The sequence below is a fragment of the Petaurus breviceps genome, unplaced genomic scaffold, assembly GCF_028583685.1.
Source record: "Petaurus breviceps papuanus isolate PSGF00001 unplaced genomic scaffold, PetGlider_PUasm1.0 90650, whole genome shotgun sequence".
NCBI lineage: Eukaryota > Metazoa > Chordata > Mammalia > Diprotodontia > Petauridae > Petaurus > Petaurus breviceps.
In genome coordinates, this window is record NW_027187299.1 from 7,710,539 (window position 1) to 7,735,397 (window position 24,859).

Consider the following 24,859-nt stretch of genomic DNA (forward strand, 5'->3'; position numbering starts at 1 on the left):
TGTTCTGCATGGGGGTAAGCAGTGGTGTCTTGATTTTATGTATGGTCTGTGTGTCAGACAGCTAGTCTTTCCACAATCACAGTTCATTGCAATATTAGTAGTTCTACTCTATCCTTTTTTTTTAAATTTCATTTTATTTGATGATGAAACAGCAACTCTGAAGGTTGTGATTCATGTTTTAGGATCTGAATAAACCGTAGACCTAGATGACATTTGGTTTGACACTCAGATTTCACAGATAGCTAGATAGATAAGGCATTTATTATTATGGCCCAGGCTCTGTCCTTAGTGGTGAGGATACAAAAACAAGCAGGCAAAGACAGTCCCTGCCCTTCAGGAGTTTATAGTTAAATGAGAGAGACAACATTAAAGCAATTGTGTACACACAAGATATGTATGAAAGAAATTAGAGGTGTGGGGAGTAGTCTTAGAAGGGAGACAGTAAGATTAAGGAAGACTGGAAAAATCTTCTTGCAGAAAGTGTGACTTTAACTGAGCCTTGAAGAAAAACCAGGAGGCAGAGATGACAAGCCAGTGGGGACAGAAGAAGGTCACTGGGAGGGGAGCTCTAATATTCTCAGGGCAACTTGAAGAATCTGGCAGTAAGCATAGAGGGGCCATATTTATTGGAAAAGAAATCAAGAAACTTAATGGTTATCTTAAATGTCATAACCTAGTAAAACACTTTATTCCTGTATATTCCTGTTATTCTTAGAAGCCAACTTCCAGTGAAGAAGTTGTATTCTCTGTCAGCCAGCAGAGCCTGGGATGACAGATGTGGAGCTGAAGGGGACCTTACAGGTCATCTAGTCCAACATGAATATTCTATAGATGAAGAAACTGAGAGCTAGAGAGGTGATATCACTTGCCTAAGGTCACACAGGGAGTAAGTGAGAGAGCCAAGATTCAAACCAAGGTCTCAGTCTCCAAATCCAGTTCCTTTCCTTTGTATCATTTGGTCAAAGAGCTATATATACTAGGAAATGACAAGGGTACAAAGAAGGCTAAATACAAAGGGTTCTCCAAGGTTTTATGATCTAGATGGGAAGCTGAGACTAATACATTCATGAAAGAAGTAAAAATACAGGAAGCCTGTGATATATCCAGTGGTGGGGTGTGTAATAATGACTGCAGGAGTTCAGAGGTGGGGAGATCATGCAGGTCTGGAATGGCTAAAAAAGCTTCATGGAGTATGGGTGGGATTTTGTTAGAAAGAGGTAGAGTCAGGGTATTGTAGGCAGAGAGTGGCATGAGGAAAGACGGGTTAAGGAGTGCTCATGGCACTTTTTGGAGGTCTGTGAGAAAGACTGTTTACATTGGGAGATAAGACTGCAAAGATCAATTGGGGCTATCCCATGGAGAACCTTAAATGCCAGGATGAGGGGTTTTGACTTTATCCTCTAGGCAATATGGAGAGTTATTGGTTTTTGGGTTTGTTTGTTTTTTTTGAGGGTCTTTTTGGAGGGGTGAAGGCAGGGCAATTGGGATTAAGTGACTTGCCCAAGGTCACACAGCTAGTAAGTGTTAAGTGTGTGATGCCACATTTGAACTCAGGTCCTCCTGACTCCAGGGCTGGTGCTTTATTCACTGTGCCACCTAGCTGCCCCTATCAGTTATTTTTTGTGCAGAGGATTGACAAGGTGAAAGCATGGATTGTAGGACTGAGAGATTGAAATCAGCACAACTAGTTAGATTATTTCACTAACATATATGGCACGTGAGGTAACAGTGGAAATAAAAAAGAAGGGTTGAAAATTGTAGAGATGGTGAAGCAAGAATGGATAGGACTTGGGAAATGATTAAATATGAGCAGTGAGGATGAGGGAAGATTAAAGATGACTCAGGTTTTGAGCTTGGGGAGCTGGAAAAAAAGGAAAATGCCACTGACGGAAGGAAAGTCAGAATGGAGAGACATTCTTATATTTGGTTAGGGGTGGGGATGATGGAATTAAAGTTTTATATGTTGGGTTTGGGGTGGTGGCAGGACATCCCACTGAAAATGTTCAGGAGGCAGTTGGAAATATAGAACCAGAGCTTGGCAGAGAGAGGGAAATAAATGCCAGAGAGAGAGAGATTTGCGAGTCATCCACATAGAAATGATGGTTGAATTATGAGAATAGATGGTTTCTCCAAAGGAAGCAGAAAGCTGAAACCTTAATCTCTGGGGGAAAACAGAACTGTGGGAAATAGAGAGGAGAGCAAGTTGTCTATTTTAGAAATGTGTGTTCTTACATGTTATTACAAAGGCTATAGAATACACAATAATTAGTTCATCTTCATTGTATCTCCTAAGTGTAATGGGATGTCACAGACAATGAAATTCCTACAGGCTTGTGGTTTGTGGACAATGGTGGGATTTGAGTTGGGTTTTGAAGGATGAGCAGGATTTGAGTAAGCAGAGAGATACCATTGTAAAGAGAAATAGCAAAGCCCCAGAGATTAGAAAAATGATCATGAAAAAAAACGAACAAAATGATCATGGGATTTGCAGGGAACAGCAAGGAGAAGATTTGTTTGGAGTAAAGGCTGTATGTTGAGTAGGAGGAGGAGTAACATTGGGTAGAAGGATGGAGGCTTGATTTTATGGATGGTTTGAAAAATGAGGATTTTACATTTGATATGATAAACAATATTGAGCCATTGTAGATTCTCAAGCAGTACTCAGGTGTCACAGGTAAATGACTTTGGCTGCGTTATACAGGATGTATTTGGGGGTGAGATTGATAGAGTGGACAGATTTGGAGTCAGAGAGACTGACTAGGAGGGAATTTGGTTATCCAGACTGAAACATGACTTGAGAAGGAGCTAAATCGTAATAACATCCCAAAGGAGAAAATGTGAGACTTACAGTGTCATAGTGACACTCTGCATAGCTTGTTTTACTGTCATTTTTGAGAAGATTCCAAAAGCAGCAATGGAACCCAGGCCTTAAAATCCCATATGCCTAAGTCTACTCTGCCTGTTGTTCCATTTTATGCATTCTGTATCTCTCCTCTTTCCATAGCTATGAAGTCAGAAGCGTGAGTCAGTAGTTTGTTTTTCCCCTTGGGTTCTGCCATCCCAGTCTTAGGTAAGGATTTTTATGGCATCTACTACAGAATTTTTTGGAAGGATGCTGTGTAAAGAAAGCAGGGCTTTTACTCATTCACATTCCCACACAGAGTTACGCAGTTTAAGAGAACAGAGCTTTAGAAGCAGTGCTACTTTTAATAATAATACACAGACTCGTTTAACACATGCATACCCCTGTGCTTATAGCAAGTTTATGGAGTGAGTGAGGGGGCAGGTTTCATCTGCCTGGTGTGATTGCTGACACTGCTCTCAGATGAGACACAGAGTGCTGGTGGAAACAGGATGCTAAGAAAAGAACATGCCCTGAGCAGCAATCTGTAAACATTTTCTCTAAATTTGCATACACAGGAAAGAAAACTGACTATATGTCTAGCTAATTGGCTAACCCTTTAGTGTGAATTGGCCCTTTTGTGTTCCTAGGGAATTGTCTCCTTTTCTTCTGCTAGTGTTTTTATATCAGATCACAGCTCTATAGCTTGAAGAAACATTAGAGGTTATCTAGACAGAGCCCAGTGTTTGACAGATGAGGAAACTGAGTGGCCCCCAGAAGTTCACTGATTTGCCCAAGATCACACAGGTAGTAAGTAGCAAAGCCAGAATTTGAACCCAGCTCCTTGGGCTTCATATCTGGGGTGCTTTCAGTCACATGGTTCCATAGAGTAACTCATCAGATGTTAGAGCTGAAAGGGGCTTACCTTCTGTGTGACCTTAGACAAGACCTCTTTGAGTCCGCCTACTCATCTGTCAGATGAAGGGGTTGGACTGAGTGACCCTCAGTTCAGACCTAGGAAAAGACTATGTAGCTCACCTGTTCCAATTTGACAGATGAGTAAATTGAGTCCCAGAGAGGTTTAGTGACTTCCCCAAATTGGCAGCGGTGGAATTTTGACTCAGGCCTTAACTTAGTTTATGTGTTATAAACTATATTTTATAAATAAGAAGGCTGAGCCTTAGAGAGCTTCCAGTGATCTTAGAAATCAGTTAGTCTAACCCGGTCACCAATGATGAAGCTGATGTTCATAATATTTGTTCCTTCCTTCACAATAGGTTTAATCCACTTTTAACAATCCCGTAAAAATACAGCCAAAAACCTCAATTAGTGCAAATAAGAAATCTCCTGAAATGGTCACATTATTCGAACCACACTGCATAATTACATTGGGTTGGAATCAATTACCACATTTTACATAATTATAACTTTAATAATTTTTAAAAATTTTTACAATTCAAATACTTGCAACCACTTCAGAGGAGTCATTATTTGTTCTAATTGGGATCTAGCAGTATTAGGCAATGAGGGGGGATGGGGAGAAACAACTATTGCTTTTCTTCGAATGTGACTAGAACTCCATTGGAGTTCAGAAGGATTTATCTTTAGGAAAGATTCAAAGCACCAGAATTAGGCACATGATGCTTTGAGGAACAGAAGGATTTCAGCAGTATTCCTCACTCTTTGGACCACTGATATATAGGCTCAGTAGTTGTTAAGAGAGCTATTTTAGATTTAAGGTCATTCTAGGGAAAGGTGAGTTGACTATCCCTCTGTGCCTCTTCAGAGAGGAAGAATGTTGCATAACTGGGGTTTGGCCAAAGTTGCTAGAGTACAGCCTTATGTGTTTGGGTGGTAGAATGCAACATTCATGCCTGCCCTGATCAGCATTACCCTTCCTACTCAAGTGCTCTCCAAATTGTTCAGTGTTCATGGTCTATCTTTGGCATCCTAGAATTATACAGAGAGGAGTATATAGTAGTTAAGTGACTCTTGTTAAGCTTTCCCCTCATCAATCAAGGCAACTACAATTTTTAGGTCTCACTTCCCCCTCTCCCTTCATCCTCTGTCCCCAAAGGGAGAACTTGAGGTGGCTATATATAACTCCCCTAGGTTAAATCAATGCCTACACTAGGAATTCTTTGCCTAGGGTCTGTAAACTTCTGTTTTTGTTTTAAAAATTTTGATAATTGTGTTCAATATCATGGATTTCTTTTGTAATTCTAGGGATTTTATTTTATGCATTTAAAAACATTTTTCTGAGAAGGGCTCCTTAGCTTCAGCAGACTTCCACAGGGGGTCCACAGTACACAAAAGGTTATGTGTCCCCTACTCTACACCATGATGTACACTGCCTGGGTTGTGGCTTGATAAAATGACAACTGTGTATGCAGAAACTCAGATTAGATGATAGGCTTCTCTGCTCTGAACTTCCCCTTCTCTTTGCCTTTTCCTTCCCTCGAGGTGATGTTCCCTTGCGGGAACTAGAGACATGGGTGCAGCTGCCAAGTCTAATAGACCTTTGGCTGTACTTTGTTTTATTTGAGCTTTGGCATTGGCAGGATTGCAATCATTTGCAGTTTTTTGGCCTCAGATTCCTGCTGTGTTTTGGAGTGGGAGAGGTCATTGATTCTGGTCCATTACCCCGTGAGACAGTACAATATAGATTAATCCCTTTACCCAAATTGTTTTTTTTTTTCCCCTATCTCATCTTCTAGGATTTTTCTTTAGACCTGTTCTCCCTTGGATCTTCCTTAACTGCAAAGATGGCTTCCTTCTGATTGACCAGTACACAGATTTTCCAAAATTGTACTTTTAATGTCAAAGGAGAAATTTTCAAAGGGATTTGGGGTTCACCAGCCCATCAAACACATATGCAAGTTTAAGGAGAGGAAGGAATTCCCACAAGAGGCCACTTAATGGTTTTAATTAGGTGAACTTTGTATGTCTCTCCCTCCCCTCCTCCACCTCTCTTTGCTTTCCCTCTCCTCTGTCCTCTCTTTCCACCTTTCTCTCTCTGGCCTCTCTTTGCCCCACCTCTTTCTTTCCTTCCTTGTTAGACATCAACCCCAAAGTGTGTGTGTGTGTAGATGTGAGGCACAAATACTATGTTTCCTGAATCCAAAGCAGGGATCCCAGAGCAAGCTTAAACCTCTTGAATTTTCTATCACACTTCTATCCAGTTTCTCCAGAAACTTTTATCTCAGGGTCTTCAACCTAGAACAATTATTCTTCCCCAATATTGGACCATTTAGAGCAGCAGTTCTTAACCTTTCAAGTGTCAGGGGCCCCTTTGACAGTCTGGTGAAGCCCATGGATCCCTCCTCAGAATATTTTTATAATCATAATTGAAGAAAATGCTAAATTTCAGGTACAAGTTAGTAAAAACAAAGATATTTTAATCCCATCGAAATTCACCAACCTCCTGAAATCTATACATGGATTCTTTATTTAGAGGGAGCTACTTAATAACCGGGAAGAAGGACATCATATGGTGTTCCAGTATCAGAGAAAGAAAATTAGCCCTGAGCCTTCATAAGGCCTTACCTTGTTTGTCTTGGCACCAGCCAAGATATGGAGGATGTGACTCAGGCACCCCATTTCTTATACATAAGTAATATCTGAGTAATACATAATATCAGTATAACCCTTGGCAGGTTTACAAAGCACTTTCACATGCTAATTATTTGATCATGGGCAGGTCACTCATCTTCGTTCATTTTGCCCATGGTGACTATACCAGTTACAATCAGACCCCTCCCAAAATAAACACACAACACAAATACAAAAACTAAGCTTATTTAATCTTTCCAACAACTTTATACGAAGTAAGTTGGGCAGGTGGTTTTGTACCCTGTTCATAGGTGAGGAACACTAAGGCTCTGAGACTTGTGACTGAGCAGGGATAATAGCCCTCACTAGTAAGTGGGGCAGAGAGACCTGCAGCAGCTCTTAGAGAAGGGCAGGTGTACTTCTAATGACAATGCAAGTCAATGTTAACTCTTTCCTTAACCCCTTTATTCACCAGAGTTTCCATCCTTGACTTGCCCGATGTTTCATTCTGAGAGAACGTAGCTCTCCTTTAATGAAAATGGAGGCAAATAGGAAAACAGATTTTTCCTTTAACCAACTTTGTTGGAACGCATCATTTCCAGTATAATGTATAGCTCCTTGAAGGCTCTGACTGTTTATTTTATCTCTCCATTTTGAGTTCCAGGCATGTTGCCTTACACATATTTGGAACGCTAAGTTGTTGAGTTGAATTGCATAAGGCAGAGAAAACATTCATCCTGGTAGTTAGGATAGATACTTGAAGAGTTTGGGCTAAAGTGACTGGCTTGGAGCCACAGTTCAGCAAGAATGTGGTATAGTGGAAGCAGCCTGCATCTGGAGTGGAAGACCTGAGTTCCAATTTTGGCTTTGCTATTTATTACCTGGGTGACCTTGGACAATTCATTTACCCTCTCTAGGCTCCAAATATATCTGTAAAACGAAAGGATTGGACATATATGACCATACAAGGCCATATAATGATATCTGATGTCTCTTCCAGCTCTAAAACTTGAAGACACTATTAGAAGGTTTTGGCCGTCATCATCTCTATAGCATTAACCCACTTTGCCTCCCAAAGAATTGCTACTTGTGTTTCTAAGAGGAAAGTGACCAAGCCTGAGGTTAAGTGGTAAAGGATGGGTCATTGAGTGAATGCCCCTCCTTATAAATTAGTAAGTGCTTACTTAACTTATGGGCTTTAATTATAGCCTCCCTTCCCCCTGCATTAAAGTTGTCCAGTGTCCAGTAATATTTGACAGGCAGCCTCAGAGTGGCCTTGCCTCATAAACTATCATTTAAGATGGGGACATAAGGATTGGCTGTTTTCTGATTGCTTGCTACTTTTGAGTTTCAAGTTCAAGTGCGCCTTTAATTTCAGTCATCTGCTTTTAGGCAGCAGGATAGTTTCGGATTGATTTGTTACACTTGAAAAGAGAATTGTAGGGGTGAAATAGATTACAGCTGGGCTTTTTTTTTTTCTCTCCCTCACTTTTCCCAGAGCTGTGCTGATCATTCTCACTGGATCATTCTCATTGGAAAACTGGTCTCAAAATCTGTTTTTATCAAAGGGATTTGGACCTCAGTTCCCTAAAAAGGGAGAGAGGATTTTAATTGCTTTTAGGAATTGATATCTCAGAAATACATAGTTGGCAGATGATGCCACCGGCTTGTGTTTTGTAATTATTTTCCATTTATGTAAATAAAAATCTAAGCATACTGCTAAGTGAGTGAACTGATCATATAAGAGAAAAAAGCAGGTTTATTAATTTACATTGTATAAAGTAGAGCAAGTAGGGTTTACCTTAGTTTCCTCATCTGTCAAATGAGACGAAGAAGGAAATGGTAAACCACTCTAGTAACTTTGCCAAAAAAAGTAAAAATTAAACCAAATGGGGTCACAAAAAGTTGGAAATGGCTGAAAAGTGACTGAACAACAACAAAAATATAGAGAGGAGGTGTAGTTCGAACCCCAGTCTGGTACCCAAGATCATAAGTGTTAACAGGCAAACTTGTGCAAATTTTACCTTGCATTTGTGAGTTTTTTATGCATTTATTTATCTGTATTTTTGAATATATATTTTTTCATAGATGGAGGGAGCTCCCAGTGAAGGAATTTATCTACCAATTCATATCAGGATCTTCTCTGCAACTTAATTAGAGTTGCCTGGTTCTCTGAGAAGTTCAGCGACTAAATGACTAAATGAATAAAGCCAATCCGTGTGAAGCTCAACTTGAACCCAAATCTTCTGAGATTAACTCTTTATCATCTGGTTTTTATCTCTCTTATATTTACATATGGCACTTTATAATTTTCAAAGAACTTTTAAATTTTAGTGTTTGACCCTCACATAAATGCTGGAGAGGTTGGTAAAATAATTCTCATCATTTTATTGGTACACAATGCTAATAACAGTGGCTGATCAGTTAAAGCCTTCCATGGCTCCCCATTAGTTATGGAATAAAATTTAAACTATTTATGCTTGTATTCATAGAATTATAGATTTAGAACTGGAAGAAAACTTAGAGGGCATTTAATCCAGAGGTGTCAAACACCCAGTCCAAACCAGATTAAGAAGGAATTGGGAATTATTTAACAAAATAAATAAAAATACAGTAAAACACAGATTGTATTAATATGTGATTTTCTATGTCAGTCTGTGGCCTACAGGGATCCTCATGTACCATGTAGTGGTCCCTATTTCTATTTATCTGAGCTAATCTCCTCTAGACCCTGACATTTTACAGGTGAGGAAACTGAGGCCTAGAGAGCCACCTCCCTCACTCCACCTGAGTAAAACAGAATGAAATGCCCCAAATAAGCATCATTTATGATTAAGACAGACAAGGTCCTTTGGGGGTGAAAGGTATTCATTTTCCATGTACATATATGATGAAGAAAAAAGTTATTGACTTCCGTGTGGCAAATTGAATTCATTTGAATTTGAATATATCAGCCCAGTGATCATCTTGATATCCTAGTTGTTTTAGATGTGCTTGAACCTAAGCAGTGCTTCTGAAACAATAGAAAAGGCAGAATGGCCTTGATTATAATTAAAGCCTCAAACTGAAATGCCATGGAAACTCTGGATCTTCGTGTCATTTCCCCACTGTTTCCCACCATGTCCTGTTGAAATGTTACATAACACCCACATGCCTAAAGTTCATATGATGTCCATGCTAAGCAGGTCTTAGCACGCTATCTGCCTTCCCAAATGGAGTCTGCATTGGTTCCAGGCTTCTGTGTTGCACCCACCACCACCCCAGAGGTTAAGTGACTGGCCCAGGGTCACATAGCTAGTAAACATATGAGGCTAGATTTGAACTCAGGTCTTCCTGACTCTAGACCCAGTGCTCCATCCACTGAGCCATCTAGCTCGCCATCAGTATTAACTGATTGTTGATCCAACACCATTTCAAAAGATTCATGATGGAAAATGCTGTCCACATCCAGAGAAAGAACTAGTAGAATCTGAATACAGATCAAAGCAGACTGTTTTTACTTTCTTTGTTTTTTGTATGGTGGTTTTTTTTTCTTTTCTGTTTCTTTGTTCATAGCATGACTAATATGGACATGTGCTTTATTGCACATGTATAACCTATATTGAATTACTGTCTTAGGGAGAAAGAAGGGGAAAGAAGGAGAAAAAAATTTAGAACTCAACATTTTATTACAAAAAAGAAAAAAGAATGTTAATGGGGCAGCTAGGTGGCACAGTAAATAGAGCACTGGCCCTGTAGTCAGGAGGACCTGAGTTCAAATCTGGCCTCAGACACTTACTAGCCATGTGACCTTGGGCAAGTCACTTAACCCCAATTGCCCCTCCAAAAAGCAAAAAAAAAATTATTAAAATTGTCTTTATGTGTCTAATTGGAAAAAATAAAATGACATTTAAGAGAAAAATACTTGTTTCTATGACCTACTCTTTTTAAATTTTAAAATATATTTTTATTTTATTAAATATTTCCAAATTACTTGTAGGTAAAATATTTCATTTGAAATAAGGTAAGTCATATGAAAAGGTTTTTAGAAGCCAATTGCATGTAAAAAATATTTTTTTTAATTTTGAGTTCTAAATTCTCTCCCTCTCTCCTGCCCCTCCTCCCTTCTTGAGAATGCAAACAATTCAATATCTATTATACATGTGAAATTCATCACCTAATCTTGCTATTAGCTCCCAAACCTTTCCTCATCCTCTCCCAACTATTAGTTTTCAATTCAATTAATAAATACTTATTAAGCATCTTCTACGTGCCAGGAACTATAAGGCAGTTCCTCCTATAAAGGGACCATATTCTAATGGTACATAATCTGTAAATAATTAGGGACGTACAAAAAATATACACAGAGGTGGTGGAAGGTAGTCTCAGCGGGGAAAGGCCTCCTGTCAGAGGTGGGACTTGAGCTCTATCTTGATAGGTATGGCACTGCCTACTGTGGAGGGTGATTATGAGAACAGGTTATTTTGTCCATCACTCTCATTTTACCGATGAGGAGATTGAGGCCTAGGGACAAAGAGGGACATAAAGTTTAAGGTCACACTGGTACCAAGACCCCCTAACTCTAAATCCAGTGCCATAGGCAGGACAGAATAACACTTGTGCAACCAGCTCTTGTGGGATGGTATGAGGATGGGGTAAGATCATGTATATAAGGCAGTCTATAGCAATAATGTGGTATGTAAATGTCACTTTATTATTGTGCCCATTTTACAGAAAGTAAAATAAACCCAGAGAGTAATTGTAACATTCAAGAATACAGGGTAGTAAGTAACCTACCATGCTCTGTTCCCTTTCAATTATGTTCAATTCCTATTCAATTTACATGATAACTTTATTATATATTTTAAAAGAATAGTAAGCTATACATAATAGAGTTGTAGTTTTATATGCAGTCATCTTTTTTATTATACTGTGTTGTGGAAATGCTTGTTTTATTCCATTTTTAAAAATGTGAAATGCATACTTTACCCTCTCATGGAATACTTGAATGGAGTTCCATTAGGATCTCTCCCTCTCTCTCTTTTGATTTTCATGTCCACAGTGCCTTACACATAGTGGGCACTTTTAATAAATCTTTGTTGAATTAGCAAGGTTAACATATTTTTTAAGTTCCTTGAATTCTTTGTAAGCAAGTTGTCTCTGGGAATATAAATTATCACTCCTAGTGAATGTAATATAGAAAACTTCAGCTATTTTCCAAACCTGTCTATTGATTTAAGATTAGGGAATGAAGGTTAATGGTTATTGAACAGTTTTAAATGACTATAAAAATAAACAATTGATGGACAAAAAAAAAATGAAATCAAACCCTGCCATTCAAATGGTATTTTTAGGCCTGTAATCTGCTTCTGAGCATATGGTCTAGTCAGCTGAGATAATGTAACAGTGACAAGAAGTATTTTGGATTGGGGGGAAAGATTAAATACAGAAACAGGCTTATTTATATCCTTTTATTCTGCCAGCAATATTTTGGCATCATTATGGAATATTAAAGACTGTAATTCTATAGATAGTGACACTGATGACACAGAGGTACAGGGCAAAATCCTGAAGACTGATAACATCTACATTCATAAGTACGCAGGCTATACTTCAGACAGAAGTAATGATAGCCATGCTTTATGGCCCTGATGAGAGTTCTGTAATTTGGACACAGCCTGATGCTGTTTACAGGGCTCTTAGACTTCTTGTCAATCAGAAGGGTTGTTGTTGTTGTTGTTTGTTTAAAGAACCGTACTGTGCTGTCTCAAGTTGCTTTATATAAAGCACACCCATCATCTGCTGGCAAAGGGGAAGGGGAAGAATAAGCATTTATATAGTGCCCACCATGTTTCAGATGCTGTGCCCTAAGGACTTCACAAATATTATCTCATTTGATCCTCACAACAACACTGGGAGGTAGGTGCTGTTAATATCCCCATTTTACAGTTGAGGAAACTGAGGCAAACAGAGGTTAAGTGACTTGCTCAATCATACAACTAGTGTCTGAGTTCAGCTTTGAATTCAGGTCCAACTCTATCCACCATGATTACCTAGCTTCCTTGAAATGGGAAGTGAATCATGGACAGTACGTGGGGATAGGGAGGAGAGAGGAGGGGAAGAAGAATTTATTAAGCACCTACTACTGTTTTCCAGGCACTGTCCTCTTGTCCTCAGATTCTTCGGTAAAATTAAGGAGTTAGAATAAATCTCTAGTCTCCAGAAGGTTCATTTTGATCTGTTGGTAGAGCTAAAAAACCTTAACCCCTCCTCTCTGAGTCAGCATCACCTCTCCCTACTGATTATCTTGTGAGATCATCCTAAGACTTTGGATATAGAAAAAGATGAATGACTACTCATCCAGAAAAGGCTAGAGACACCTTGATTTTATAAGCTTTAAGGTTCTTTTCCAGCTCTGAAATTCTGTGTTTCCAAATACCTTCTTATGCCACAGTGTTTGAGACTGCTTCTGAGCAACCTGGGAACATTTTTCACGTTCTTGCTCTCCACTCATCCCCCGCTTTGCATAAATGTTACAAGGACAACAAAAGCTCAGCACTCCTGTTTATTAAGTGCCTTCTGTATGTAGAACATTGTGCTAGGTCCTGGAGCTTACGATCTAGTAGATAAAATCTATAATAAATTTTTAAAACATCAGCTTTAATTTGTTCCTTATTTTGGAGTAATGTGTTAGAAGATTTGTATGCCATGAACTGGGAAGAGTCAGAGGTAGACCAGGACTACAGATTGCTAATATATGGTAAAGTAGATCATGGGGACCAATACTAGCCTTTGTGTGGCAGTATTGGTGAGTCACGGGATGAATGCATGAGTAATTATGCCCAGGTCCTCCAAATCTTCCCCTAATTCAATGAATAATTCCACTCTTGCCCCATCTCAATGAGTAATCATTTTTCCTGGGTTTGAGAAGACTGAGAGAGTGCCAGGGGAATGAGAGAGGCCAGGAGGGATTGTGGAGGAATTCTGTTTTCCATTGTCTCCCAACATTGTCGTTCTGGTGGGGGGTTGAGCGGTGTCCATTCCTCTTGAGCCTCATGGCTCGATTGCTCTCATACCCTTATACAGCATGTGTAAGTTGTAGGCAAGAGACAGTGATAGCTGTTCAGTCAGACCCAGTGAGCAATATGTCAGTTGAACTTCTTTGGGTCCCCATCCCCAGTATGTCCCTGGGGAGAGAGATCCATCCGTCAGAGACATGTATCAGTCAACTTTACAGAAGGATAAACATTTATTTTATATACTGTAAAACCCTTGGCATAACTTGTTTTTTCAAAGTGGGGCATCAAATAAGAAGTTTTGTAGGAAGTAGGGGAAGAGAGGTTGTTGTCTTTGGTAAGATATTTACCATCCTTGCACTTCACTTTCCCCATTTGTAAAATCAGTGATTCAAACTAGGTCTCCAAAGATCCATTCAAACTCTCAATCCTGTTTCCTATTCTTTTTAGAGCTGAGCTTTGTATTGCAGCTGGTGGACATTTACGTGACATTATTTTTCATAAGTAGCCTGTAAAGCAAATCTGTTGGAATTGCCTATTCTGAAAACATGCCAATTTGCTGGAATGCCAGTGGCATTTTAGATAGAAATAAAATTAACATAAGACTTTTGTTATACCCTGTGGATATGGGCTGGCCCTCAGCTCTGAAATCCGAGGAACTACATTTTATTATCCCACCCAGATGTAGGAACTGATTCTTTTGAACCCAACTGACACAATTGATTAATAAACTAGAATGTCAATTTCTTAATTTTCAATAAGAAATGTAACTGAGATACTTGTTAGCTGGGCCATACGTTTTTTTCCCAGTAGGAAAGACTACTTATAAAATCAGATTTGTAGTAGAAGAATGTTTGGTGAAAATAGTAAGAATAAAAAAGGTTCAATCTTAAAAGAAAGATCATCTTGGATCTCTACTATGTACAGACACCTTCCTGCTTATAGGCATACACCTGCTGGTCAGGGCCCACTTCCTTCTGTGTAATAGAGAAAGTATTGGAGAGGCAATGATTAAGTGCGGGCAACTAGGTGGTGCAGTGGATAGAGCACCTGGCCTGGAGTCAGGAAAATCTGAGTTCAAATTAGGCCTTGGACACTCACTAGCTGTGTGCAAGTCATTTAACCCTTTTTGCCTCAGTTTCCTTATCGGTAAAATGATCTGGAGAAGGAAATCACAAAGTACTCTAGCATCTTTGCCAAGAACACCCCAAAAGGGATCACAAAGAATCAGACACAGTTAAAGTAACTGAACAACAATGATAAATGCCTACTTTTGGACTGTTTCATGTTCCAGATTCCATGAAAGCCTCCACATTTCTGTTATAACAATATTACTGTCAAGTTACAATGCAGTCTAGCAGATTAGTTGTATATTAGTTACATTTTTGATTGGAATCTCCCTGAGGGAACTTAGAAGAAAGCCCTTTTCTCATCAGTGGCTCATTCATTGGGTTACTTCCAGCCGAGCATATCCATAGTGTCCTAGGATTGAAAACAGCAAGGGGCCTTAAAGGTCATTTGTTCCAATTCCTCTCGTTTTCACAGATGCGGAAACTGAGGCCCATGATCATACTTCATAATTGGCAGGGCTAGGATTTGAACCTAGGTTCTTTGGTTCTTAATTTTGTATTGATTTTTTAAAAGCTTGCCCATCCTTAAATTCTCAGATTGTGCCCTACTGGGGACTCTGTGTATGGACTCCAATTACCTTATGCCAGTTTCATAGAGAAGGGAAGGGTTGGGGAAGACACCAGGTATTTACTAAGTACTTCACAAATCTCTCTTTTGATTCTCACAACAACCTTATGAGTGAAGTGCTGTTACCAACCCCATTTTGCAATTGAGGGGACTGAAGCAGGCAGAAGATAAGTGACTTGCCCAGGGTCATACAGCTCCCAAGTTTCTGAGGGCAGATTTGAACTCAAGTCCTCCAGCTCCAGGCCAGCTCTCTACTGCACTACTGGCCCAAATGCCTTATTTTACACACGAGGAGAAGGACCTGAAGAGGTTAGGTGACTTGCCCAAGGTCCAAATTCAATCTAGCAAACATTTATATAACATAAGGCAGGGTTGAGGAATCTGCAATCTCAAGGCCACATGTGGCTCTCTAGGTCCTCAAGTGTGGCCTTAGACTGAATCTGAATTTCACAGAAAAAATCCTAGCTACTAGCTACTGAATTTATACAGTAAGAACAATCAGCTCCTGCTCTCAAGGCATGTATTTAAATAAATGTTTAAGAAAATGATTAAGTACATGGGAAACAGAGTCGCCTGAACAATTTAAGAAGATAGAGGTCATTTTTAGCTAATGGGAGAGAAGATCAGGGAAAGTGTCATGTTTAAAAGGCCAGAGTTTTTCTTTTGACAAAGTGGTGTAGAATCAGCTTTCCCTACTAGGGAAGTTTCTTGACGTGGTCAGACCATGTATTTTAAAAGCATCACCCACCTATATCGTCGTCATTATGTATTCAACATGAACACCTCTCCACCCTCAAACCTGACATTGATCTGAATCATAGAGAGTAAAAGCATCTTCATTGGTTTAGGGAGTTAAAATTCTCTGCCATTTTTGACCTGGCATCATACTGAACCGTTCCTCTTTAAACCAAATGATATATACTTGTCACTAAAAGGAAGGAAGGCCTGACCATCACTGTCAGTTTTCTTCTAACAAGGCAAATATAATCTGATCTATTGGGAGGGTCTGTGACCTGAAGATACCTGTATTTGAATAACAGGGAAAGGTTTTTTTTTTTTTTCTGTGTATTGACATCTCCATTTATGAACTGACACCACCCATTTCCTGTGCATTGATATCTTCCTTTTAACCACCCATTTCCTTGTCAACATATGTAAATATATGGGAAAGAGGATGAAGAGGTCTTGTGAAAGAGTCAGCCTCAGACTACAAAGCAGTTCAGACAAAGCAGACATCTAGAGAATCAGATACACATTTATTTCTTTCTAACAAGTATTTATGGGGCACTTTACACTGTGCCTGGTTGGTCCCATGGGGGAGTACAAGAAAAATGTATGACCTCATTCCTACCTTTTCCCCCCTCAATCAACAAGTGTTTTTTAAATGAATATTTCGAAACAAAGGAAAGAAAGATTCATAGAACAATATGGTTAAACACTTCTTCCAGTAACATAGAAATCCTCTGCAAATGAAACCACTAGAACAGGGCGTTTCACCTGCTCCTCCTTTTGTGGTGAGCCCAGACTCCACCCCTTGTGCTACCTAGAAGACAGTCAAGGAAGCACTTGCCTCAAGGCATCTCCCTGTGGAGGTTTTCGGTGATCCAGACCTCTACATAGAGTGGTTTAAAACCTTTTGTGGGAGACAAGACTTACATAGAGGAAGCAGGCAGTATGGGACAATAATATAATAAAGTGCTAGTTGTCAGAGCACCTGTGCAGAAATCCTAGCTCTGGTATTTATTACCTTTGGGCAAGACATTTTACTGCTAAGAGCCTCAGTTTCCTCACCTGTAAATGAAAGGTATTGAACTAGATGGCCTTTGAGGTCCTGTGTAGTTTTAAATCTGTGATCCTAATTGAATTAGTGAAGAGTCAAAACAGTCACAGTATGGGCAACCATTGCAGATGATAGAATGGTGTTCATAAATCGAATAGTGATGAGTGACAGAATAGAATTTTCAAAGCTGTAAGGGACTTGAGAAGTCTTCTAGTCCAACCCTTTTTTTTTTAACAGTTAAGGAAACTGAGACCTAGAGAGTTTAAGGGACTTGCCATAACCAACAAGTTCCCAGATCCATCCAGCTCTAGTGCTCTTCAGTGAAGGTTTGTGAGAAAGGATGGGCTTAATTAAGATAGGCGTTGGGCTGTCACAATTGGCTAGGCAGTGAACTAGGTTGTACTGTATGCATAGGCATTGGCTTGCTGCTTGGTTGACATATCAGTGGACATCAGTCACTTCAATGGACAATTGAATGTGACCATTTACTTTTTTGGTACAGATCTGAAATCTGTTGGTTCACTATTGTTTTGCTTTATCAGGTGACAGTTAATATTATATTCAATACTTAACTCTGTACCCAAATAATCAGTTCAGCTTTTTGAAACACAGTGGAGTTTTTACTTGCTATACCATAACTCTGACAAGGATTTCTCGGAACTCTACTTTCTTTTTTGGTATGGGATTTTTTTTTTTTTTTGCATATTTGACTCCCACAACTTTCCTTAGATGAATTCTCTGCTATAGTAATAATATAGTATATTACAACAATCAATTGTGAAATAAATTAATTATAATATTTAATATTATTACAATTACTACTAGTGTTTACAGAATACTTTATTGTTTGCAAAGCACTTTACAAGTATCTCATTTTATCCTCCCAACCACCAAATGACCAGGGTACTATTTTATCCCTGTTTTACAGATGAAAAAACTGAAGCAAAGATTAAATGAGTTGTCCTAGGTCACACAACTATTAAGTATCTGTGGTCAAATTTGAACTCAGGTCTTCCTGACTCCAGGTCTAGGCTACTAGCCATGGTATCTAGCTGCCACTGTTATTAGTGTTTTGGTTCTGAAGATCAATGTAGTAATTTAATGGGGCTGTTTTATGCACAAATAGACAGGCATCTTTACACATGAGAAAGCTGTCTTCAAATGGTGTCAGTTCAGGGCACCCCAAGAGAGCCCTTACTGGGCTTACTGAGCAAGCTAATGCTTTAAATTTTACAACTAGAGGTTATTTTTGATAGCTTGGGACTGGAAGGTTCTGTGTCATGTTATATTTGGAGGAAGTTGCCAAAGAACCTAAATAAAAGACACATAAAGGAAAGACTTAGGGGTACTAAAAGCAAATTTTTCAGTTTTATTTAGGGCTGTTGCGATTTCCTCTTGCCTCCTATTCTCAAACCTTGCTTTGTGAGGGATGTGGGTGGGTCATGTTTAACTATGGATGGTGGTAGATTTTGTTTCTTAGGAAAAGGAAGTTCAACCCCCAGAGCCAAGTGGTAGATGATCTGAAAATGCAGTCTGGTGAAACTTCATTGAAGATGATAGCATTATTCTTAAATTTGAAAAATGTGGCCAGTGGCTTGTGACTCTCCTGTGGCAAGATGAACTTAAGGCAATTTTTCTGCAACCAGGCAGATCTGGAGTGACATGCTGGCTCCACTTCGTGGGAATCCTTTTAATCATTCAGCTCTACTCATCTCAGTGGGGCCCACTTCTTGCCACTGGACCCAGATGCTCCAAAGGACAAAGTGAGGCTGGTGACTTTGCACAGCCCTCCTTCACTGAAATCCAATTCACTTACAAGTCATGGCATCATCTCCCTGATGTAATGGTCCTCTTTGTGAATAAAGAACAAACAACAACTCAGCTCAATATTATGAAGGGCCTGTTATGTGCCAGGCATGGTGCTAGGCAATGAGGATACCATTCCATGGACATATATAAATCTTGTGCTAAGATACCAAGATAAGAGATAGAATATACAGGTAATAGCAAATAAGCCTGTAATGAGAAGTAGGTGATGAAGAATAAAAATGTTGAACTGGTCAATAACATCATTAATAACAACAATTAACAAAGACATGTTAAGTTGGATGGAATCTCATAGCCATCTCATCTAACCCTTTCCTTTTGCAGATAAGAGCACCGAGGCTTGGGGAGGTTAAGGGATTTGCCTGACATCGTTGTGGGGAAGAGTTAGAAGTGGGATTTAAACCTGGGTCCTCCAACTCCTGAGCAAAGACTCTTCGCAGATTATGAAGGACTTTAAATACCAAAGAGATGAATTTGTATTTTATTTTAGAAGCAATAGGGAGTCACTGCAGTTCTTGAGGAAGGGAACGACATGGTTAAAATTGTGTTCCTGTAATCATAAGATCCGTGGAAGAACAGAGGTTGTCACTTTCCACTTCATGTTTGAAAGTTTGCTGACACAAGATTGACTTTAAAACAAAAAGATCCAGGTTAATTAGTTAAGGTTTTTAAAGACTGGTTCTCTCCTGAACCTTAGGCTTTTTATGCTCGATTTTTCAGTGAATTCATGATTCTGCTCGTGACACAGTAACCTGTTATTTCCATGACAACACTGATTTGGTAACTTTAGCTTGATCGCTTCATTGCAGGATTAAAAACTAAAGGAAGGCTGAGCTCAGAGGCAGGAAGGAGGCTTAGGGACTACTCTCTTAGTAAATACCCATATCACTTTTGAATGGAAATGTGGCTCTAGTTTGGCTGAGGAATTTGCATTTGTTTAGAAAAAAAGTCTCTTGGCTTGATTGCCAAATTATTTCACTAGGTAGTTAAGCCCACTGTGTACATTGTAATTTAAAGAGCTAAAATGTTTCCAGTGCAAAAGTTTTCCAAACCTCATAGCCTATAATGTTTTAAATATTCAGATCTGGCTGAATGAGTTCATGCTGTTGGTTGGTTGGTTCTCTCTCTCTGAAGGTTGGTTTATTACCACTGATCAGATGTATGGGAATATTGCTTTTCTTTTTTAAAAAAATGGCTAGATGACAATACTTGACGTACAGTAGACAAAATGAGATAATTGTTAGTCATGGGATATTTCTCATTTGGGCTGTATAAGAAGGAAATGTGAATAAGGTTTCGGGAACCGTGTTGAAGGTATATGGAAAATGCAGTCAGATCTTCAATAGTGGTATTATTGTTTAGTCTGATTTTTCATTGATAAAATTTTCTATAAGTAAATTCACTGAACAGAAAAGGTATCAAGGCACCCTAGATGCATGTTTGATCCTCCATGCATAGTTTCATTCCATTGGCTGAGAAGTGGTTCTAGAGGGGCCTTAGTGAGTGAGCCTTATTGAAAAAAAAACAATGTTTTTCTCCTTTTGTTTTTTTGTAGAATACTGGAGGTAGAGTGAATTTAAATAGCATAGGTAGTGTTGTGCCAAACTCAAAGAAAAGGCATTAATAAAAATAAACTATAAAAAGATAGTAATAACTCATTTATAGAGTGTTTTAAGGTTGCTCTTAATGTTATAAAGCTCTTAACATTATATTATCTCATATATCATTCTGTGAGAAAAATCTTACTACCATCATTTTGCAAATGAGGAAACTGATGCTTAGACAGGTTTAAGGGACTTGCCAAGTCTGTGTAGCTAGTAAATGTCTGTAGAGGAATTCACACCCTGGTCTTCCTGACTTCAAGTCTAGGAGAGAACCAATATACCAGAGTGTCTTTCTTCAAGGTGACTCCTAGCTCCTAAGTGTCTAACACTCTGACATTTACCAACAGTGTGGTCCTGGGCAAGTCACTTAACCCTGTTTGCCTCAATCTGTATCTTCCTGATACAATCTTGCTGATCTATAAAATGAGATAGAGAAGGAAATGGCGAACTACTCCAGTATTTTTGCCAAGGGAACCCCAAATGGGTCATAAAGAGTAAGAGGCGACAGAAAGGACTGAACGACAGTGTCTAGGACCTACTAGGCATTTAATAAATGCTTATTCGTTGTATCAATTTTAGTAACTATGTTTAGTATTATCAGGGTAGATAATCCCTCCACAAATAGAAACTGAAATTCCTTAGGCTGTCTTTACTGTTGTAGACTATTGTAGTAGAAAAAAACTTCATTCCCTGTGATTTATAGTAATGACAATCTCTGAACTTTGCTTCACTAATCCTTGGAATATAGCAATAGCTTGTCATTGGTTCCACTTTGGAAGCCTGTCCTATTGGGTAGGGCATTCCAATGATGGCCTTTGGGAACCAACGTTTCCATCCTATGATGAGACATCAGAGCAGGAATTGGATCAATAAGAATCTGACAGGTGTAATTAAAAAAAAATTATACTACACTGTGGACTTAATGATTTCTTCTTTATGACTTTCTACATGCCTATCCCTACCCTGTCCAAATAGTTATCTTCGAGTTCCTGAAATTATTTCTGCTCAGAGCCTGATGTTAAAGGACAATATGAACCAACAAAAAGAAAAATCACTGGAAAGAAAATAATTACCACCCCTTTCTTCCCTTTCATTCTCAGTACTTTGATAAGATTGGTGGGGGTAAAAGTGAATGGGGAATATGTTTAAAGAGCAAAAAAACCAAAAAAACCATTTGGTATCTTTTTTTCTTTTCCTCCAGGAGGACTGGAATGAAATTGACCCAATTAAAAAGAAAGACCTGCACAGTAACAATGGGGACGACAAAGCACAAAATGTGGAGACTCTCCCTCCAGGTATCACGATATTATTCTTACTTGGCCAGTTCCATCCTTTGAAGCTGGCAATGTTAATTCCAAAATAGAGATGGCAAAGTCTTGTTGTTTTGCCTACAGAGTTCTAATGTGGGGCACTTGGCAGCAGACTATGCAAGTAGCCCATGTGGGGTAGGTATCGACTTCACAGATGAGATGGATCAGATGATTTTGAGAGCCCTAGAGGAACTCTTAGTATATGATAGTTATTGAAATGAGTATTTCTTTATAAGAACAATAATATAGATCTGGGATCCATTTTTAATTTTGTGGATCAATTAACTTGTCCCAAAATGTTTTTTTTAATCTTTTCAGATATCTACTATACTTAAATAGTGTTATTTTAAAGCTTGAGGATTTTTCCCATCCTAATAAGAGCAATCTTGAAGGCATATGCTATCCCCAACCATTAAATTCTAGTTCTCTTTATATTGGATTGTAAAATAAAATGAGCCTTTTCTCTATTAGCAAATATGGTCAATTATGTGGAATATCCACTGGCCAGTAGCTACCATCCTTCCTTATCTATTGTGCATTTAATTATCTCAGAGACAGGATTGTAATGATTTCTCCATCTTTGAAATATTGCTAATAGCTTTTGACTACTACTTTTGTTCTAGGTACTTTTGGGTTGCCAGGAACCTTCTTCCTTCTTCCTGTGACCTCATTCTACTGTACCAGCTATAATAAAATTCTCTTCACCCCTCTGTCTGTCTCTTTCCCTCTCTCTCTCTATCTCTCTGTCTGTCTCTGTCTCTTGTCCTCTTCCCAGTTGGTATTGGGCATGGCTAGAGATTTGTGATCTCCAGATCAGTCTTAGAATAGTATAGTTGTTAGTGGTTCAGTGTCAGCTTGGAAGGAGGTTTCCAGTAAAGCACACCATGTGATTAGATTTGTATGTTTAACATTTTTTGTTAATTACTGGCATAGATAGAATTATTATCAAATTTGTAAATGATACAAAACTAGAAGGGATAGCTTAATATCCTGGGTGATACAGTCATCATTAGCACTATTGGGTCATAGATTTAGAAATAGAAGTTGTCTTAAAGGCCATTCCCTTCATTTTACAGATGAGGAAACTGAAACCCAGAGGGGTTAAATGACTTGTCCAAAGTAACGCAAAAGACAGAGGTGAGATGGGAATGCATTCTAGGAACAGGAAGAAATATATACACGTACAAAAAATAAATACAAGGCTGTTAAATGCAACATAGTTAGGGACTGAGGGCAAGTGATGGCATGAGGAATGACTTAAATACTTGAGTTGAATCTTAAAGGAAGGGGATTGGGGGGGGGGGCCAGAAGTGAAGGGACATTGCTTTCAACAAGGACAGCCAGTGCAAAAGCACAGATGGGAGATGAAATGTCATGTGGGGGAAACAAAGAAAGGCCAGTTTGACTAACCTTCCTCTATATTTGGAAAGGAGAGTAATGAATAATGAGGCTCAAAATGAGATTCCGGTTGTGAAGGACTTAAAAAGCCAAATAGAGGAGTTTATATTTAATCCTAAAGACAATAGTGAGGTAACTGGAGCTGATTGAATAAAAGAGTGACAGATTAGTCCTAAGAGGGTATTGGTTCTGTACCTGTATGGAGGATGGGTGGGAATAGAGGGAAACTCAATTAATAAATGAGCATTTTTAAGCACTTACCTACCATGTTCAAAAGAAGATTAAATAAAAATAAATGAAGAGACAAAGCATTGTCTTTACAGAGGAAAATGAACCTTCCCTGCCTTCCAAATCAGAAAAATAAACGTGAGAGACAAAAAGAGGCAGATAGAAACCTAACTTGCATAACTTTAAATGGAAATATATTAAATAATACAGAAAAATAAAAAAGTAACACATTGGATAAGAAAACAAAATGCCACAATCAGCTTCTTACAAGAAATGTACCTCAAAAGCAAAGACATACATAGAATTAAAATGATCTGGTACAAAATTTACTATGCATCAGGCAAATTTAAAAAAAAAAGCTGCAGTTGCAATCATGTTAACAGACAAAAGCAAAAACAAAAATTCACAACTTCAAAGGAGATAAACAAGGAAACTACACCAGGCCAAAAAGAAACTATAGATGGTAGATCAATATTAACATTAACTTGCCTGTGCTCCAAATGTCTTAGCATCTAAATTCATAAAGGAAAATTAATTGAATTGCAAAAACACACAAATGGTAATATAATAATAGTGAGGAATTTTAATGTCCCTGTCTCAGTTTTGGACAGATTGAACAGAAAAATAAAAAATTAAGTATAAAAACTGAGCAAATTGTTGGAGAAACTAGAGATAAAAGATTTGCAGTATATTCTAAATGGGACTACTAAAGAATATACATATTTCTTAGCACCATATGGGCCTTTGACTATACGTTGACCAAAATTGACCATAGGGCATAAAGTATTCCAGAAATAGCAAGCATATCCTTGGTATACCATATTTTGATAAATATAACAATCCTTTCAGGGAGCAAAAAGTAAAGACATGGACTCAAGTAGAGACAGAGAAATCCTAAATAATGAGTAGGTCAAAGAATAAATCATAGAAATAATTAATAATTATATGAAAAAAATGATAATGAAGATAACATACCAAATTTTCTAGGATGCAGCTAAAGCACTCCTCAGGGGAAAATTTATATCCTTAAAAACATGTATTAACAAAGTAGAAGAGAGAGGATTAATGAGCTGAATATGAATTGAATAATTAGAAAGTCAACAAATCCAAAATAATCCCAAATGGGGTGATATTAAAATTTAGAGAAGAAATAGATAAACTGGAAACCAGATTTAAAAATGAAACAATCCCGATTCTCCAGATATTTAGATTGTATCTGTGGAGATAATGTGTGCATGTATAAGTGTATACAGAATAACTATATCCAGAATCAATTTTTTAAAAAGTAATCAGGGAGGGCATTTGCCTTTGGGGAAGATCAGAAAGGGCTTTGTGTAGAAGATGAACTGGGTCTTCATTCTATGAGGCAGAAATGATGTTGGATTGAGCAGGGAGGAGCACCCAGTACAAAGACATAAAGATAGGAATCCAAGTGTTGTATTTGATGAGCAGAGAGGAAAGTTTGGCTGGACCATAGAGTGAGCAAAGAGGAATCATGTATAATGACTTTAGAAATATAGATTGGGACCAGGATGTGGAGGACTTTAAAAGTCAATCTGGAAAATTTGTATCTTATCCAAGGGCAGTAGGGTGCCATTGGAATTTATTGAATTGGGGAATGCTAC

At 38.5% G+C, this 24,859-nt stretch overlaps 1 protein-coding gene across 1 annotated transcript in view; it reads left to right on the forward strand.

The window, feature by feature from the left end:
• The window catches only part of GALNT2 (polypeptide N-acetylgalactosaminyltransferase 2), a 257,214-nt gene that overhangs the window by 124,479 nt on the left and 107,876 nt on the right, over positions 1-24,859 (forward strand). Inside the window, exon 2 of the mRNA XM_069064891.1 lies at positions 21,500-21,593. Within this exon, the coding sequence (XP_068920992.1) occupies positions 21,500-21,593 (94 nt within the window). The remainder of the gene's footprint in view (positions 1-21,499; positions 21,594-24,859) is intronic.